General features: G+C 40.0%; 1 protein-coding gene across 2 annotated transcripts in view; it reads right to left on the bottom strand.

The window, feature by feature from the left end:
• Positions 1-4,180: 4,180 nt before the first annotated feature.
• Positions 4,181-17,914, bottom strand: part of pip5k1ba (phosphatidylinositol-4-phosphate 5-kinase, type I, beta a) — a 20,913-nt gene continuing 7,179 nt past the window's right edge. The window contains exons 3-15 of one of the 2 annotated variants that reach the window (XM_050053182.1): positions 17,381-17,511; positions 16,274-16,391; positions 16,004-16,156; positions 14,411-14,707; positions 13,061-13,248; positions 12,458-12,538; positions 11,129-11,177; positions 10,951-11,035; positions 10,721-10,861; positions 10,525-10,609; positions 9,710-9,806; positions 8,078-8,147; positions 4,181-5,191 (exon numbers count right to left, since the gene is read on the bottom strand). In XM_050053182.1, the coding sequence (XP_049909139.1) occupies positions 8,109-8,147; positions 9,710-9,806; positions 10,525-10,609; positions 10,721-10,861; positions 10,951-11,035; positions 11,129-11,177; positions 12,458-12,538; positions 13,061-13,248; positions 14,411-14,707; positions 16,004-16,156; positions 16,274-16,391; positions 17,381-17,511 (1,464 nt within the window). In that variant the 3' untranslated portion in view covers positions 4,181-5,191; positions 8,078-8,108. The remainder of the gene's footprint in view (positions 5,192-8,077; positions 8,148-9,709; positions 9,807-10,524; positions 10,610-10,720; positions 10,862-10,950; positions 11,036-11,128; positions 11,178-12,457; positions 12,539-13,060; positions 13,249-14,410; positions 14,708-16,003; positions 16,157-16,273; positions 16,392-17,380; positions 17,512-17,914) is intronic. The other variant, XM_050053183.1, reaches the window with a different exon arrangement.

Below are 17,914 nucleotides of genomic sequence, written 5' to 3' on the forward strand. Positions count from 1 at the left end.
CTTACAAACTGCAGGTGTGTAGTGCTACAGCCCAACTGTAGTTTCAGCATGTGACTCCCTGTAGGTGTGGAAGGTGGTGACGTTTTCCTGAGTCACCCATCCTGTAACCTGAAGGTGACATGATGACTCACTTCACTATTGTTAATATGTATAACGGTAAAAAGGTAAATGAGGGCACAGGAGCCTACTGTAGTAGCAAGTTTAACACATAAATAAGCTGGTTTCATCTGAGGCTGATGGGAAATCTGTTTTGGGGTGGTCAAAAACTCATATATAGAATATGAATTTAAACAAACAAACATGAAATTAAAATGCAATTAATGACAATAATTTTATGTTTAATTTCTGATTAATGGATGAATAAAATGTTGGTTAGTGTTCATATCACAACAGGTATTATCATGGATGGATTACTGAACGGACCCATACCAGGCACAGGCCAAGGAGCCCATAGTGTCAGGGGGCCACTGGCCTTCATCACAGACAGATGCACAGGAACTACAGGGAGTGACATAAAAACACTACTAAAGGGACAAAACAACCACAAAGAGAGACAAAATGTCTGATAAAACCCCCCAAATGATCTCAAAAGGATCCAAATGGGGCCAAACAACCAAAAAGAGACGTAAAAATAATTACAAAGAGACATAAAATGACCAAAAAAGACACAAAATTATCTAAAAAGCACCCCCAAATTACCCCAAAGACACAGAACTAATAAAAGACAAAATAACCATAAAAAAGGGGCAGAACAACCGATAAGAGACACAAAATGATTGCAAAGAGAAATAAAATGACAAAAAAAAAAACAGACAAAGTTACCACAAACAGACCAAAGAAGAGACAAAAAATAACGATAAAAAGAGGCCTAATCAACACAAAGTCTGTGTGTGTGTGTGTGTGTGTGTGTGTGTGTGTTTCCAGTCCTAGGTGAGGTAGTGGAGCCCCTCACATGTCTGTTTCCAGGGGCCCATTGTCTTATAATTTGCCCCTGGGTGTTGTGACTGCCCTTTCAAAATGTGAATTTTATGTTTTCACATGGGAAATGTGTTTAACAGATGAAGAACCACAGGTGCCATGACTGTAAATGGTTAGTAAAGCATTGTATTGTAGTAATGGATATCTAACTGGATAAAAATAAAGAAATATATAAAAAACAGGAATTGATTGAACATTTCACAAATCTAAAAAACAGATTAAAAAAACTGCTTAAAATAAAGTAATTTCATTTATTGATCTTAATATGGGCAAGAAAAGTTTAATAATGTACTACTCCCTCAATAAACAGGTCAAATTAAACACTGATGGATAAAGGTGATAAATACTGATGATGAATATCAATGATAAATGTGATAAACCACATGTGTATATCTCATGTGAAGGGTATTATTATGTGTCCATAGGCTGTATGTGAAATAAATGCATATATTTTTTTTTACATGTGATTTCTGATTTCTTATATTTTACATGTGAAATATCACATGAGCTGTGCTGATACACATGCGTGCCACGTCCCCCTCAAAATCTGGAACTTGTGTATTTGCCCACCATCCCCAATAAAACCATGAAAATAGCAGATGACTTTTATTTTGACAAGATCAAAGACATTTATATCGTACATTCATGTAGAAAAGGCACAAATTGCTGCATAAAAATCACCTAAATACAGGAAATTAAGTGTTTCAGGCCCAAAACTTAAATCCAGACGACCCCCAAACCCACCATTTTGTATGGGTCCTCTCCAATATTAAAGCAATACCTACGTCCTTGTGCTGATATCACATGACTTTACCACCTGTGAAGCATTTGAAAACCACAGTCTCTTATACTGTTCCACAAAATCTTTGACTGGAAACAACTGGTCCTGCCTGTCAGATTACAGGGTCCGGAGAAAGGGCGGATAGTGATGGCAAATATATGTTATTGTTATATAAATAAAACAAGGCTGTTTTTCTTGTTTGTCACTGTGTCCTTGGGGGTTACAGTGTTAAGATGGTCCTTAACAAAGAGTTGCATTTGGTCTAAGTCTGTTTTACTGTAGCATATTTCTTGTATATATAGTGTATTAATGTTCACATTATGCATTGTGTGAAAGAAACTTCAGTTTCTCAACAGTATTATTTTCTTACAAATCACTCTGCATACCAATGCAAATACTCACTCACAGCAATATTCATTAACCAAATGATATCACCTGTGCACACATTAGCACTATTGTTAGCCACGACTCATGTGTGGGACAAAAGCAACAGCAGGCTGTGATTCTGGTGCTGGTCTGACTGGTTTAACCAGATCAGGTTACGACCCTCTGGCACGTCTGATGTTAGGAGACAGAAGGGAGACAGAGAGGCCCTGTTGAAGCTGGTGACAATTTGTTGTTGTATGAAACTCGACTCGGCCACAGCTCGGATTGTCACTCCTGCCACTGTGTCACCTGAAGACTTTAAGTCATTATGAATGAGATGAAATACAGTGGATAAGAGGAGAAACAAATGCATGAATTAAATCCCTGGACAAATTATTTAGTAATATTAGCAAATATGGATTTTTATTGTTTGCTTTGCGTACAGTTGCTTCACAAAGTGTAAATTCTCGAATACTTCAAAATGACACATTAAAACAGAGAATAAATGAATGTTAATTTCCACCTCTGGCAGATGTTTCATCCAAGTCAGATTAGCCTAAATCCTTTAAACCTGCAGTGTTGGCTTCACGCTCTGCTCTGTAAAACCACCAGTGGCTGAAGACAGAATCAGAACATTACTGCATGTTAGAAACTGATTTGAACCATTCAGATAAATTCACATTATAAAATTAGATGCACAAACTATCTTTATCTCTTGATATTATCCAGAAGGAAACAGTCGGCCTGTGAATCAAAGACCAAAGAGATTCATGTGATCACCCTTTAATAGTGTGCAGCAGTGGTGTAAAGTAAAGGCAAACCTTCCCATCACCATCTACTGTATCCTCTCTATACAGCGTATGATTGTATCATCACTGCACCCCCTTGTGTTTAAATAAAACATGACACCTGATAGGAGTGTATCCTTGCAATTCTATGTATTATAATGTAGTATATAGGGATGGGAATTGATACGATTTTATTGATACCAATGCCACTATCGATTCTGCATATTGGTATGATTCTTTATCAATTCCCTTATTAATTATTGATCACTTTTCTGTGTGGAAAAAAAGTAGGCCTCCACAGGTTTACAGCATCAACACAGTGTAGAGACAGAGTGACTCAGGTGTGCAAAAGCTCCACTGCTTAACTGTTTTCTTAGTCAAAGGAAAAATTTGCTCAGCTTGCCTGCTTTGCACTAATGTTTCTGTAACATAGGATATTTAACTCGGTAACAGACATGTGTCAAACACATGGAATTCCATTGATTTAAACCCAAGGTTTAACCCTTACCTGAAATCATCATCTTACAGTCATTGCTGCTGTCATCTTGTGAAATAAAACCACATTTGGACTGTTTCTTTCTTTCTGTCATGACTCATTCTCATTACAAGTTTCCGAAAATGTAGACACACCAATTTGACATCATTGTTTTGCAATGTGCAACCGTCAGAAAAACACAGCACATGATTTTAATGGATTGGACGATTGTAACAGGGTCAGTTATACAGCAGTAATATGTGTGACAAGTCAAATACTTAGGCCTCCATATTCAATATGAGGAATATTTGATACTCAGTTACTGCACCCCTACGTTCACCTTTGGGGTTCCCCACCTATAAAGGAGTGTTTCCTGCCTTGCCTCTCCACTTCTGCTGTTGTGCTCTGTGGGAGAGGTAAGCCACATTGCTCTTATGGTAATTTCCATGTTTTAGCGCCGTGAAGCTCAGTTAATTTTATCCCAACATAGTCCTGTGTCACTTAATTTGTGTAGGGGCTCCAGTTTGTATGGCTGTGTTTGACAGAAGATTTTGTTTTTGCCGCTTTGCCACAGGAACAAATGGAGATCGCCTAACCTCCGAAGAGATCCACGGTCTGGGCCTCTTCATATCAACACAACGCAGACATCACTAGAGTCCACCAGTTACATATGCACTGTATGTATAACATATGTTCACGAAATTCAAATTCTCAAGAAATAAGAGACTGTTTAAGAACATAAAATATTAATTTATTTCACATGTACAAGTTCAAAGTATTGCTATAATACAGTTGTAGGCCTATAAATCACATGAAAGCACAGATTCTTAACCTTCTGAAGGCACAAAGAGAAGACAGAACATACATTGGTGGACATAACGTACAATGTGCTCATTACTAACATCCAGGATTCAGAACAGTTCATGACAGACAGCTTCAATAAATCCAAGCGAAAATGAAATGTACATTTTCTAGAGAAATGACAGAGGGATGCATGAAAGGTCAAAGACAGAAAAATATATTGTAACATGAAAAAAAATCTTGTTATAACAAGAAACTGAACTGAAATACTTTTTTGTAATGGTGGCAGCAGAAATGAAGTTTGAAAAAAGAAATACAAAGATACAGAATAAATAATTGTGTAGCATAATATTGATATATTATTTTGTGGAAATTGGGATTCTATCATGTTGATAAGGTTATAAACACTATCACTCATGCGTACTTGAATGTCTTGACAGATGAATTTTCACTCCTTTCCTGACACCAGAATGATCTCAACATGGCTCTGTATAATTATATGATTTAAAAATGACAGCATCATTTTTTCCTGAAGCTGATTAAACAACAAGACAATCTATTTCTTCAGGGATCCAGCCGCTGAGAACATTTGAACATTTGCACATAATTCAGACATCCAAGAGGATTTTTCTTTTGTTAGCACTGTTGTTAAATTAGCAGCAAAGTGCAGATAACAGGAAAAGAAACAGCTCCATAGTGTTTTACATTAACACAGTGGTTCAGTGATCTTCACGCACACAAACACAAACTGTGTCCCCATCTGTTCATGATGGGATTTCTACAGAAGAATCAGTGATTTGGCACATTTACTCTGACTTAAAAAGGAAAGTCTCGGAGGCACAGAGTGATGCTCACAGTGAAGAAGCTGACATCAATGTGTTACTTACAGTTTGTGTGACATTAACACTGTTGTGAAGTGCTGATGTCTTGACACGCAGGACTGGGAGGTCAAAGGTCTGACGTCCAGGTGGCTGGAGACGAGCCATCACTCGTTTCTCTTCACTAGAAAACAAAAAGATTATTTTTTCCTGTGACTGTTGTCCTTTGGTGTCCATGTGAATAACAAACTATTGTAGACTTTAACATTTATAAACTAGACATACTGTAGATGGATGATTGAACGGGCCTACCCGGCACCAACCCAATCACTGGAATAATAAATGTTGGCATTGTGCGTTTCTGCAAACCATGGGTATGTAACATTTGTATCTTATCATATGTGAAACTTTATGTTTCTTTACATTTCAACAATACTGTTGTTAATGTGTGATTATGTTTAGGCACAAAAACCACTTGCCTATGGTTATGAAAAGATTGCATTTTGGCTTAAAATATGCACGTTTGGTGTCACAATCGCCCCTGGAAATGCAGCAATGTTTTCCTAACAACAAACAGCTTTGTTGCTTGCTGGTCTTGTGCAGTGGTCTGTAGTTTGGCAGCCATCTTGCCTAGGTATCACACCATATACATGCAATCAGAACTACATCACTTTATAAATGTTGATATGTATGAAACTTGATAGATAAATGTATCTGTGGTTTGCAGAAATGTACAATGCCAACATTTTCTTTCAGCAACTGTGCTGCAGGCACAGGCCCAGGGGCCAGAGACCCTGTTTGAAGTGGCGTTAAACAGGATCAAACTGTTTTTGCATTATTAAGCAGCACAATTATTTCATGCAAAGACAGTTGACAGCGTGCACAACCAGTCCTGGTTGAGTACGGGTGCAGAACAGCAGACATGGCACATGAGAAAGTATCAGGGCTCAGCTCAGGTTTGGTTTCTAACTACGATTTAAATGTATCTCTCAGTCTTGACTGTGTCATATGTTTCAAGTAGATATGCAATGCCATGTGGGAAGAGCGAAAGCAGCAGAAAATGTGCTGCATTAGCATGCTAATGGTAAAGAATGGGCTTCGAATCAGATTTGAATATTAAATTTGGCAGCCGGGTTTAGGCTCTTTAGTCGAAATTATGGTCAGGTCTTAAAAAGGAAGGTTTAGGCCTCGGTTTTAGTTCTGTGCAGAAGTCCAGTGTGGACAGGGATGAAGGCAGCAAGCTGAAACACACTGGTCTTACAGTAAAGCAAATGCTCCCTTAATGAGGCAACATTCTAACCATCTTTGTAATCCATTAAGAAAACATAGGCTTTAATAAAAATGAAGAAGAAGAAGAAATAATAAGTGATGGGATGTCTCTCCAGGTGCCAAATATTGTACGTTTTGTTCCTACATTTCTAAAAATGTGTGTTTACACCAAGTGACAATCTCTAGGGCTGAAAAATTAGGCTAATGTCGAAGTGCCAAAAACTGTAGTTCCTTGAATGCCCACTTGAGGCCAGCTCTGAGAGAAAGGTACAAAAGGCACAGCTACAAAAAAGGTACAAGGAAACAGTTTTGGTCTCTGTAGCTTATATTCCCTTTCATGACATCTGTACCCAGCAGGGGGATGGGACAAGTCGCCACTATGGCGACAACGTTGGTCAGACAACATAACCATGGCGTTACTCCAGATTCATGAAGGTGTAGCTGTAGCTGTCGCTATTTAAAGAAGTGTTGTTCAGCATTAAGATGTTCAGTTCTTTTGGTAGGCACCTTTTGTTTTAATGGTTTCAAGCCTGTAGTTGGCTAGCGAATATTAACATTAGCATTAGCATTATCACCACGCCATCATAACCATAGCCTTGTAATGACACTCTTGTTCTAATATAATCACTTCTGGCTCCAAAAACCAATTGGTAACAACTTGATGACTACGTTCATTATTTTATACAGTCTACGGTTTGTGTATCCTCTATAGGGTTCAACTTATGTTAGCTTATTGATTACTGTCTGTATTTCTGTGCACAGTGGATTACTTGGGGATTCTTCACATGGATGTTTGCCTGATGAAGACCTTGTCTAAGTGTTGCTGTTTTAAGCTTTTGGATGCCTGGTGTATTCGGTGTGCACTGCCTCGCTATTTCATGTGTGTTTCATATTTTTGTTTGTATTTTTTTTACCTTCAGGCAGCAAATGGTTTCCATAGACGGTGATGCTGTCCATCAAAGGGAACATCTAATATATTTTAATGCTCAACAAGTTTTATGTATCTACATGTTGTTTTCAAACCTTACTGAAGTAGATATCCCAATATTGAAAACATTAAGACAGCGAATGCAAAAACCTTGTAATGGTCCTTTTTGTGTAAAGTTTTAAAAGAGCTGGGAGTGTGCAGATCATCTCTCTGAGCAAGTCAAGAGACAAATGTCTGTCAGAGAAATCCTAAAGTTCACTTTCACCCTCGCTATAATATTTGAATCCCTCTGTCTTCTGTCAGAGGCTTTGGGATCAGATTAACTCCGACGTCTGCAGGCTTCCCACAGAGCCTGAGTAGAACTGCTTAATGTGGTCTGAAGAACAGCTTCATATAAGCCTGAATGAGGATTTGGTGGTTATGTAAGAGAAGTGCTGCAGAAGAGGGGATTCATGGAGGTTTCTCAGGCTGATACAGATGTAAGGGCTGAGGGGGGTTGCAGCAGGCTGGACTCGGCTCAGTCACGCAGTATAGACGTCACAGGATGCCAGTGGGGCCTCTAGGACCTCAGTGCTACAACCAGCAAAGACGAAAGTTCTCGGAAATGTGAGAAGTTGCGTGTTGGATTAGCAGCAAAAATTAGCGGCGGTAAGATGGAAGCAAGTAATGTGTATAAAGCTCTCCTGGATAACATATTCACTTAGGCTACATGTTTCTGTTAAGGTTTTTGTGAGGCAAAACTGAGTCATCGTAAGGACAGCGTGGCTTTTTGTTGATGGAGCTGACATTGGCCACAGACACAGTGGTTTGTCCAAAAGAGAAAATCAACAAAAAAATCAATAGAACAGTCTATGGATGTCATTTGCTGCTTACAGTTTATGGATGCTGGGACGCAAAGCACTGATCAACTCCAGCTGGGTCGCCTGGGTGAGACTTTGTGATGCTGAAAATGCAGAAACACCCAGTGACCCCTGGATTCATCGTGACAATGTCCCCATATACGTCAACACAACAAAATATTAGGCCCACTGTTTTTGAGGAAACAGTCATAAACAGGTAAAAGCTCTAATTTCATGCCGAATAAACGCATGAAAGCATCAGGAATATTGTTGTAACCTAGAAAATGTTTGTATGTGGGGCCCACGTGGGTAGTAAATGGGCCCTACATGGGATTTTCTCCAGGTTCCATATTGGCCCCATGCCATTTGCCCACATGGGTTGGTTTACCCAAGTGGATGCCACATAAGATGCCCAATTCGGGCCCATACCCACTTAGTACCTAGGTAGCCCTAGCATAACTCCTGTGGGGCCCACTTGGGTAAACCCACCTATGTGGGCAATTACCATGAAGCCAATGTGGAACCTCCTAACATTCCCATTCAGGACCCATCTTTCAGCCCATTTACGACCCATGTTGGCTGGGAATATATATAAAAAAAGTAATAGTTTGAAAGAAAAGTCTTAATATGTTAAGAATAACCCAACCGTTTGAGAATTGCAGAGTAATTAAGAGCCCTTCCTGACCAGAGTTAGATGAGGAAATTGATACCACTCTCAAGTTTAGATACCAAAGCTACAGCCAGCCAGAAGCTAGTTAGCTTAGCTTACAAAAAAGACTGGGAATAGAGGGAAACAGCTAGCCTAGCTCTGTCCAAAGGCAACACAATCCATCTATCAGCACCTCTAAAGCTCACTATTAACACAATATATCAACAAAAAACAGTGTAAAGTGGCAAGTTGTGATTAAATACTGCCTTTTATAATGCTAACATGTCTCGTTGCTCCCCTCACTTGCGTCTCTGCCTTGCGTCTGATATCCACCTCATGGATTGTGAGAAAGAGACAGCAAAGACAAATTCTTGGTTTCATAGCTTCAGTGTTCAGTGACATCAGTTACTGTACCACATGTGGAGATGTGACCACTTGATAAAACTCTTCCACATAGGGTACAGCTGTGATTTCTTGCTCTAAGCTCCTCCAGAAGCCTCCTCTCTCCTTGCTCCTGATAGTGGAAGGGGAACAATTTTTAAAATGGAGGAGGAGCAAGGACCCCAGGAAGTATCTTAGCGTAATGAAAAGCAACCGATGTCTTGGCAGGTGCAGTGACTACCTTAAGTCTCGTCATCACCGCGTTGTCAGGCAGATGAGACATAATTTGTGAACTTTAGAGTTGCTGGTAGGCAGATTTTTTTGGCCTGTAGGGGGAGCCAGGTTAACGGTTTTCTCCTTGCTTCTAGTCTTTGTGTCACGCTATAGATATTAAAGCCTAAAGAGAGGTATATTTGGACAAACTGGTATACATATAATTAATTGAAGTAATTAAAGGATAAAGTTGGTGATATTCTATAATTTTCATGGGGCTCAGAGCTACGGACAGGGTAGGAATATCAAACAATATTGACAGACAAATTAGCACACTGTTGATTTTAGTCTTTTCATGGGATTTGTTGACAATAATATCATGTTTTTTTCCTACTCAAATTGTATACAGTAAACATTTCATACCAAGTAGACGTCCAGCTCAGAGTCTGATGTGCTCCTGCTGAGAGACGGCAGAGGGTCGTCCAGAGCGATTGTTGAACTGGAGGCTCGTCGGTCTTCACTGCAACATAAAATACAAGTGAATACACTAAATTTCTCTTCCCTGCATTTTGCTTGACAGAAAAATGTAAATATAGGCTCTTGTTAAGTGTTAATTTTAACACTATCTGTGTGTCCATTGGTCAATAATGTGAAGTCAGCCATTCAGTATGTCTCTTTATTATATTCCACCTCTTCTTTTTGACGCTCACCTATTATATTGCTTTGTGTTTTTATACTGTTTGCTCATTATGAAGCTTTTTATTTTTGCAGTTTATTTATTTTACTTACATATATATATTGCTTTGTATTTTTTTCCTACTGATGCTTCCTGTTTGTTCCTTGCTGGGATGAATAATGGGTCATCTTATCTTAGCTTATCTTAATTTTAATGCTATCATTTTTCTTATGGGTCTCGACTTTGGGATCAGCAAGGATAAAATGAAATAAAATAACTTAAAATAAATAAAGATTGATTTTCTAAATGAAACAAAAAGAAAAAATGAAGCCCACACTTGTTCAGATTCTCCCAGTACATATATTTTTTCATTTAAAATGCATTTTGACTTGAATTAGAAAACCAGTATCTTTTTGTATTGAACATCTTGTCAGTTCATTACCTTGTATCATCCTTTTTGTAAGTGTGAAGCAATCAAAAAATCATTACTTGTTAAACTTTGTGGTGAGCAGACTTGTTAAGGATACAGAACTTAGATGTGAGAGCTGCTCGCGTAAAATACCTGTTTTCAAGATCGTCCTCGTCTTTTTGGATCCCCTGGAAAGAAACTTTCGGAAGGAGATCCGGCTGTTTGGAGGAACTGTAAACTGTTGTAACAAGCAGATCACCGATAAGTGAATCAAGCAAAGTCTCTCCTAAAAACCATGACAAAAAAATGATTGCTAGAGCATCATGTTAAGTGCATTCCTTAAGCTTACAGTTTCCATCCAGGTTGTCCATGCTCTGGGCCTTTTTCTCCTCCTTCTTCTCCTCCTTCTGTGGCGACAGAAACTCCTGAGAGGCCGATTTCACTGCATAAAGGGAACTCCTCTTCCTCTTTGAAGATGTTCCTCTTAAAGCTGAGAGGCACAAGGACAGAGTGACTTTAAAAGAGAAGCTCACTTATCTCACGGTTAATGCAGGGTTCTGAATAAGCTCAGTGACTTACGATGGAGCTTTTTAAATACAGTCGTCCCCATGAACTTCAGAAATCTGTCCGCGTAAAAACTGGGCCTGTGAACCGACACTGTGTCCTGAGAAGCAGAGAATGCTATTAGATACTCACACACTCATATACTTGTGCAGATGCATGTGGCTGGACATAAAAACCTGCAGTACATACGTACCCCATCATGCACAAGAGCTTTCCAGGAGTGTTCAACCTTCTTGATGAACCTGAAAATAAGAAGTAAAAATAAAAATGAATGTTATTGGTCACCTGTTTAATTATAATAATCATACAGTCTAGAGCTTGGTTACACACTCTATATACTCGACATTAGACATTAGACTAGACATTTTCAATGAATCAAAATTAGTGGATACATTTATCAGTTAAATAAATTAAAACTTAAGTGATCGTGAAATGTAAATTAACAAAAAAGATGAGATGGAAAATGCAGCCCATTGCTGCATTTCCTGCGGGTTTGTTTCACCAAACAAGGGTGTATTTAGCAACCTGTCACTGCGTTTTCAAGAGGCGTTTTTGCCACCAAACAAGGGTGTTTTTTGGTGACCCACCGCTGTGCTTCCAGCTGCATGTGTGCCCTTTAACATGAGTATTTTGAGCGGCCCATTGCTGTATTACCAGTGGCCTTTATGTTACCAAACGTGGGTGTTTTTATCAAACCATTGCTGCATGTCCAGTGGCTTTTCTGCCACCAAATGGGTGTTTTTAAGCGACCTATTGCTACATTTTTAGTCTAGTTTGTGTCACCAAACGTCGGTATTTTTTAGCAACCTGTCACTATGCTATGTTTCCAGTGGCATTTGTGCTACCAAATGTGTTTTGACGCCCTTTGCTGCATTTCCAATATTGTTTGTGCCACCTCACGTGTTTTTTAGTGACCTAATGCCTAACATAAGTGTTTTTTAGTGACCTGTTGCTGTGTTTCCAGTGTCTTTTGTGGCACCAGTCATTGGTGTTTTAAGCCAAAACATGATCTTCTCCTAACCATGTCCACTGGTTATGGATTGTTGATGCATTCAACATGTCTGCCGCATACAAATGAAATGTGTAAAGCCAACATTTGTTTTTGGCCAATTGGATTAGAATATGACAGGCAAACACAACAGTAAGCAGAACTATTACAAGTGAAACCAAAACCTCATTACGATACGATACGATCTTGGACTCAGGAGCTGCACAAGTATTACTGCCTTACAATAACAGTTAAGAGGAAATGAAAATCATACACCATAAAAACATAAAAAAAACCCATAAAAACACATACTACACATAACAGTATTGCATATCAGTTATTCATGTATTGCACATAACACCAACACCATAAGCAAAGTACAACACAACCCCTAAGCATCAAGCAACATTATTTAAAATCTTAATTGAGGTTGGCACAAATACATTTCTAAAACTGTTCCGTTTAAATTTACACTATAAAATACACAATATACACTAAATGTGCATATGTTTGTGTGTGATACTGTGAGCTCACCTGTAGGACTGAAGGATGTCAATGATTCCTAAAAAGATCAGAAGGTTCTCGTCTTTATGTTTGGCAGGAATTCCACCCAGTCTGAAAAAAAAAAAGATGTGTCAGTGAATAACACAGAATAACGCACCTTAGATTTTGCTATAGTGCCACTATCAGGAAAATTATCACCCTAGTATAATGAGTCATTTGGACCAGATCACACCATTGTGCAAAATTTCTTTTTTTTTTAACAGTTTTTGCTCGTGGGAAAACAGCTTGTGTAAGAGGGCCGAAGACAAAGCAGAAGAAGAGACAGAAAGTGCAGGATAGAGAAGAAAAACACAGACAGACCTCGGACAAAGAGTTATTTAATCATATTAAAGCCATCACTCCACACTGTTAAACACTTGGAGACCATATATGTAAGCATAAAAAGCAGGCCATAGCCAAACGCTAACTGTCTTCATATTACGTACAGTAATGACCTCCTCTCATAAAGCTTCAAAAACAACTCTAATAGGAAACCAAGCTGTGAAATGTGCTGTTTAAACTATGTTTTCCATATTACATGCCCTGCAAAGCCAAAATGAGTGCAAAGGAAAAAAATGCAGAAAATATGCTCACGTTTCATCGTCATCAGCCACCGGTTCAGGAGCCTTCACATTCCCCTGGATGGACTCGAGGGCAGTGGAGTAGAGGACTTTCTGTCCTTTCCTGCTGTCACATCGGTTTCCTCTGCTCAGCGGCTTCCGGTCCAAAACATGAATCCCCAGCAGGAGACTGTAGTCCATGATCTTAAAGCTCTCCAGGACCTGATAGAGATGGAAACTGGACGTAAGCAACTCAAGCATTTAGCAGAAGCAATTGAACTAAGAAATTCATTGAAAAACAAGCCTTAATAAAATTCATAAATGCCATTTTAATGTTTATTTTTTTGGTATTCTGAGATCCTTCCGCCCTGTGTGTGTGTGTACCACACTGGCTAGCTCATCGCCACTGCTCTGCACAGTGCACGTAAGCACGTAAGTTACAGCATATAACAGGGCGTCGTCAGCGTAGAAACATAGCACCCACCCTTTGGTTCCTTCCCACATAAACACAGTAAGCTCTGTCAGCATTGTTGCTGTGGTCAGCACTGTTAGCCGCTAGCTGCCGGCTCAGCCACCTCCATGTTGAGAGCTGTGTGCAGACAATCCTGGCCCAGACACTGAATCAAAGATATGATCTGAATGTCGCATACAACTCCTTTAACCAAGCTGTAAATTAACCTCTCCTACACCTAAGTGGGTCGCAGTTAAAGGGGCTAAATCTTGATCTGCAAACTGTAAATACAGTACAGCATAAGCCTCAATCCCTCTGACCAAACACTGATGTCATGAACTAACTCCTGAGAACAAAGAAACCTTTGCTTTCCACTGTGTTATGGAACACTCTAACTGAGCTCGTGCACTGAGAGCATGTTACACCCAGACGGACCAGTTTGTGCTCCACAGTCCAGCTGCTCAGCCTGATCATATGAGTCAGGTGCTTCGCTCTGCTGGGAATTAATCCTCCATCAAGTGGCCACTGTTGTTTCACACTAATGAAATAACAGGGAGGCGCTAACGAGGCCATCATAACACCTCGGTCCTGGCAGAGGGAGGGTGGCTCAAAGAAGTGGGCTTTGGTGATTGCATAATGTTATCTAATGGGCCGAGTGGTGCTGTGATTACTGGCTGGATTCAGTTCAGGCTGTGTTGAGGAAAGATTTAAACCAACTGTGAGTAATATTCTTGCTCAAATGATCAGGTGATAAATTGAAAAACCAAGTGCCGATTTGTGGCCTATGTAATTTTGGCTATTTCGCCCATTCTCTGGTTTCAGTTTCTGAAATGTAAGAATTTGTCTCTGTTTTCTGTTTTGCATCATTGTAAATTAAATCATATTTTTAAAAAACTGAAAATAAAAAAAGCAGTTACAACTGTGTGAACACACCCGACAGTCCCTCTGCAGGGTCTTCATCAGGGCACTGTAGGTGTCCGGGTCGAAGTGCAGGCCCTCGTGCATCTCCTGGAAGTCCAGGTCTTTGAATGTGGGTGAAGGTTTGCCACGCTCTTTGCGTGAGGCACGGCGTTTGTACGAAGAACCTTTCAGGTCGTACTTATAGTGCATCTTCATGGCGCGCGGCAGCACGTTGTTCATCACCACCACGCGGATGTTGGCACCGCTGCACTGGATGCAGTAAAGGCCGTAGAACTTGGGCAGCAGCGTCCTCGGGTTCTGATTCAGATTCTACAACAAAGACAAAGCAGATTTTTTCCAGGATTATATGCAGAATAGTTTTAAGGTGTGCGTGTGGGTCTATGAAAAATACTGGCTTAATTAGAAGTAGACAAAAATAGAAACTGCAACTTAAATTAATAACCATTCTATCTCTGTATAATTCAGAGTAAAATTATGTTCACAAATCTGTGTTTTCAAATTTTGTTTTGTTCTGCCAACATAAAGTAAATGAGGCATGTCAGACTTGACTACTGGATAGTCGTACCCAAAAACTGTCATACCAAAAGGCACTAACACTCTACCAAGAAACTCTTCAGAAAGACCACCAGAGCTGTTTTTATTGACATCTAAGAACAAATACAAGCCAAACGAAAGTTTGTTTTGTGGGTGGGAGTAAAAGTGGAGGATTTCTATCTGAACTGTATCTTTTACTTAAAAGGTATCTTGTATTTTTGACCAAGCTTCGGGTACAAACACGTAAAAACATGGTAAAAAAAAAAACATGCTCAACTGGAAAAGCACTCAGAGAGTGCAGACCTCCGCCAAGTAGGTGATATTCCCTCCCCCTCTGCATCAGATTTTGCAGCCTGCATCACAATTAGGTTATTTATAGAATCCTATTTTTTCGCGTGAGGTGCGAGTCTTGGAAGCGTTTGCATGTGTTTTCCCTATGGCGCTGCCGCTTGCGCACTGAAACGCGACGTGTCTGGTGAGAATGCCAACAAAAACTGCGTCGCTTCTGAGCCACTTCTGGGACGCTTTTGGGACGCAGGCGAGCAAGAGGTAAGCAGTGAGAATCCAGCCTTTACTCTTCTGCCACCCAGACACAGGTTTCCACGTAAGCCCCGCCCAGACATCAAGTTGGGAGGCAGTTTTAATCAACAGCAGCGTCTTGTACATACCGTGTCACTGAGTCAGGAAAACCCCCATTCAGTCAGACGATAGACATTATGTATTCCTGACGAGCCTAAGTAGGCCTACTCGCCACTGCCAACCGGTGGCGCACGTCTGGTCATGGAATGAATGTATTCTAAAACTCTATTCTCTATTTAGTACTATTTTATTATTTTATCCACTTTGCTTCAGCCGATCACCACCAAAATTTTATCATCTGTTCCTTGTCCCATTATGCATTCCTGAAAATTTCATCAAAATCCGTTGATAACTTTTTGAGTTATTTTGCAGTGGCAGCTATGCGTTTACAAGTACATCCCTGTTTTGTTTGCACTGTGCAAGAAGAAGCATATGCACCAAAATGTGTGCATGTAAACATAGTGACAGTTTATTTTGGAGGAAGGAGCTCACCATATAGTAACCAGGAAGAAGCTTCTGCAGGAACTCGGCCTCTTTAGGCTGCACCGTCTTAATGATGAACTCATCATCGCTGGTGAGGTAGAACCAGGAACTGCTGGCTCCGGGGTTGGACAGCTCGATCAGAGGCTCGTTACAGATGGAGTACTGAAATTCAAAATGACGCAACAGTCTTGACGTGACAAAGTGTTTCATTCAACCCACCACATCAACTTCCACCATATCGTGCTGATTCAGAATGGCGATGTGAATTTCCACACTGACCAGATAGTCATCTGGTTTGATGCCAAACAGCTCTCTGAAGTAGCGAAAGGCCAGCGGTGCGTACGTTTTCAGACGGAAATCTGGGTAGTGATGGGCTGGTGTCAGGTTGCTGCCCTCGCTGGAGAGCAAACAAAATGTATTGAAGTTAGGATAGAACAGAAACAGCAGCTGTTTGCACCATCCTGTTGGCTGAATACCAATTTGCTGCTCCATTTCAGGGTCCTGGGACATTTGAATAGAATGAAGCCATTGTTAATGTTTTTGGTAAGACCTGTGGATTTCCTATGATGTCAAAATATCTGCTGTGGAAAAAGACGATTGCTGAAATGTGTGGTTTCCGACTAAACCACAGCTTAACAGGTTGTAAACTTCCAAAAGTGACTTCCCTATTTGTCTTAATATTAATATAAATCTATATGCTGCCACATCTGTGTTTTTAGAGCAAAAACTATGTTACATATTTGATAATATTAATTAGCATTAACAAGTACTGTTATTTAGGTAACTACTGTTTGTTTGAGGGGCATGAAAAGTGTAGGAAATGACATTAGAGACAGAGCGATTGCGTTACACTCAGGCAGCCAAGTTTCAATTCTTTCAGCAGTTCAAACACAGTAACTTTACCCTGCATTTCATTTGGGTGTACCACAGACTGTATATAAAGATAGACAACACATCTCCACTTCCTCCTACTATACAAAACTAAAGCCAATACATCCTGCATATGACCGCTGCCATCTTGCGCTTGTGATGTCATTTTGAGTCTGCGCAGTAGAGATATTTGTGGTATCAAGTTCCCGCCAATGCACGCACGCACACTGACTGGCACACACAGCTGATGTCAAGCTCCTTTAACTATTTATAACTAAACTTATATTGGCTTTGCTCTGTCATCTTTATATGCAGTCTATGGGGTGGACATGGAGACAGATATTTTAAAATCTTACCTAATAAAACCAAACTATTTGATAGATGCCACCAAAGGGAGGGGGAAAAATAGTAAATCATTTTGTAATTGGGGTGAACTGATCCTTATCGGAACTTGACATTGATTATGCACATACGCTACATGTCAAGAAAAAAATGAGATGAAATGAGAGACTATACCTGGGCAGGAAAACGCTCTCCACTACAGAGAAGTCCTGCATGAGAACATCTCTGTCGGGTTTGGAGCTGAGGTTTCCCACAGCGTAACCGATGCCCAGCTGGATGGCTCCTTTCAGGACAGCTGCTGTGGGCTGACAAACCAAAGAAGGAGAAGGAGAAAACACTTGTTAAAAAACAAATTAATGAACTAATTCATCTATTAACGATTCACTAGACTTTCACCAAATTCTACTGAGATGTATCAATTAGTTTTCAACAAGCAGTGTGGATCATGGGATGGCAATATCGATCACTTGGTCCATCCAGAAGATCAGTCAGTCGAGCTAAGCTACAGCTGAATGGATTACCATTAAATATTTTACAGACATTCAAGTCGGTAGAAAGTGGTTTCTGGCACAACTTCACCGATTCACAAGGTGCATGGAGAGTGAGGAAACACTGAAAAATGTCAAAAGAGCTCCAGCAACACTTGTGGTATGGAAAAGAAACTTTATTGACCGACGCGTTTCGGCTTGTGGCCTTCATCAGGGTCAT

Source organism: Epinephelus moara, chromosome 9, assembly GCF_006386435.1.
Source record: "Epinephelus moara isolate mb chromosome 9, YSFRI_EMoa_1.0, whole genome shotgun sequence".
Lineage (NCBI taxonomy): Eukaryota > Metazoa > Chordata > Actinopteri > Perciformes > Serranidae > Epinephelus > Epinephelus moara.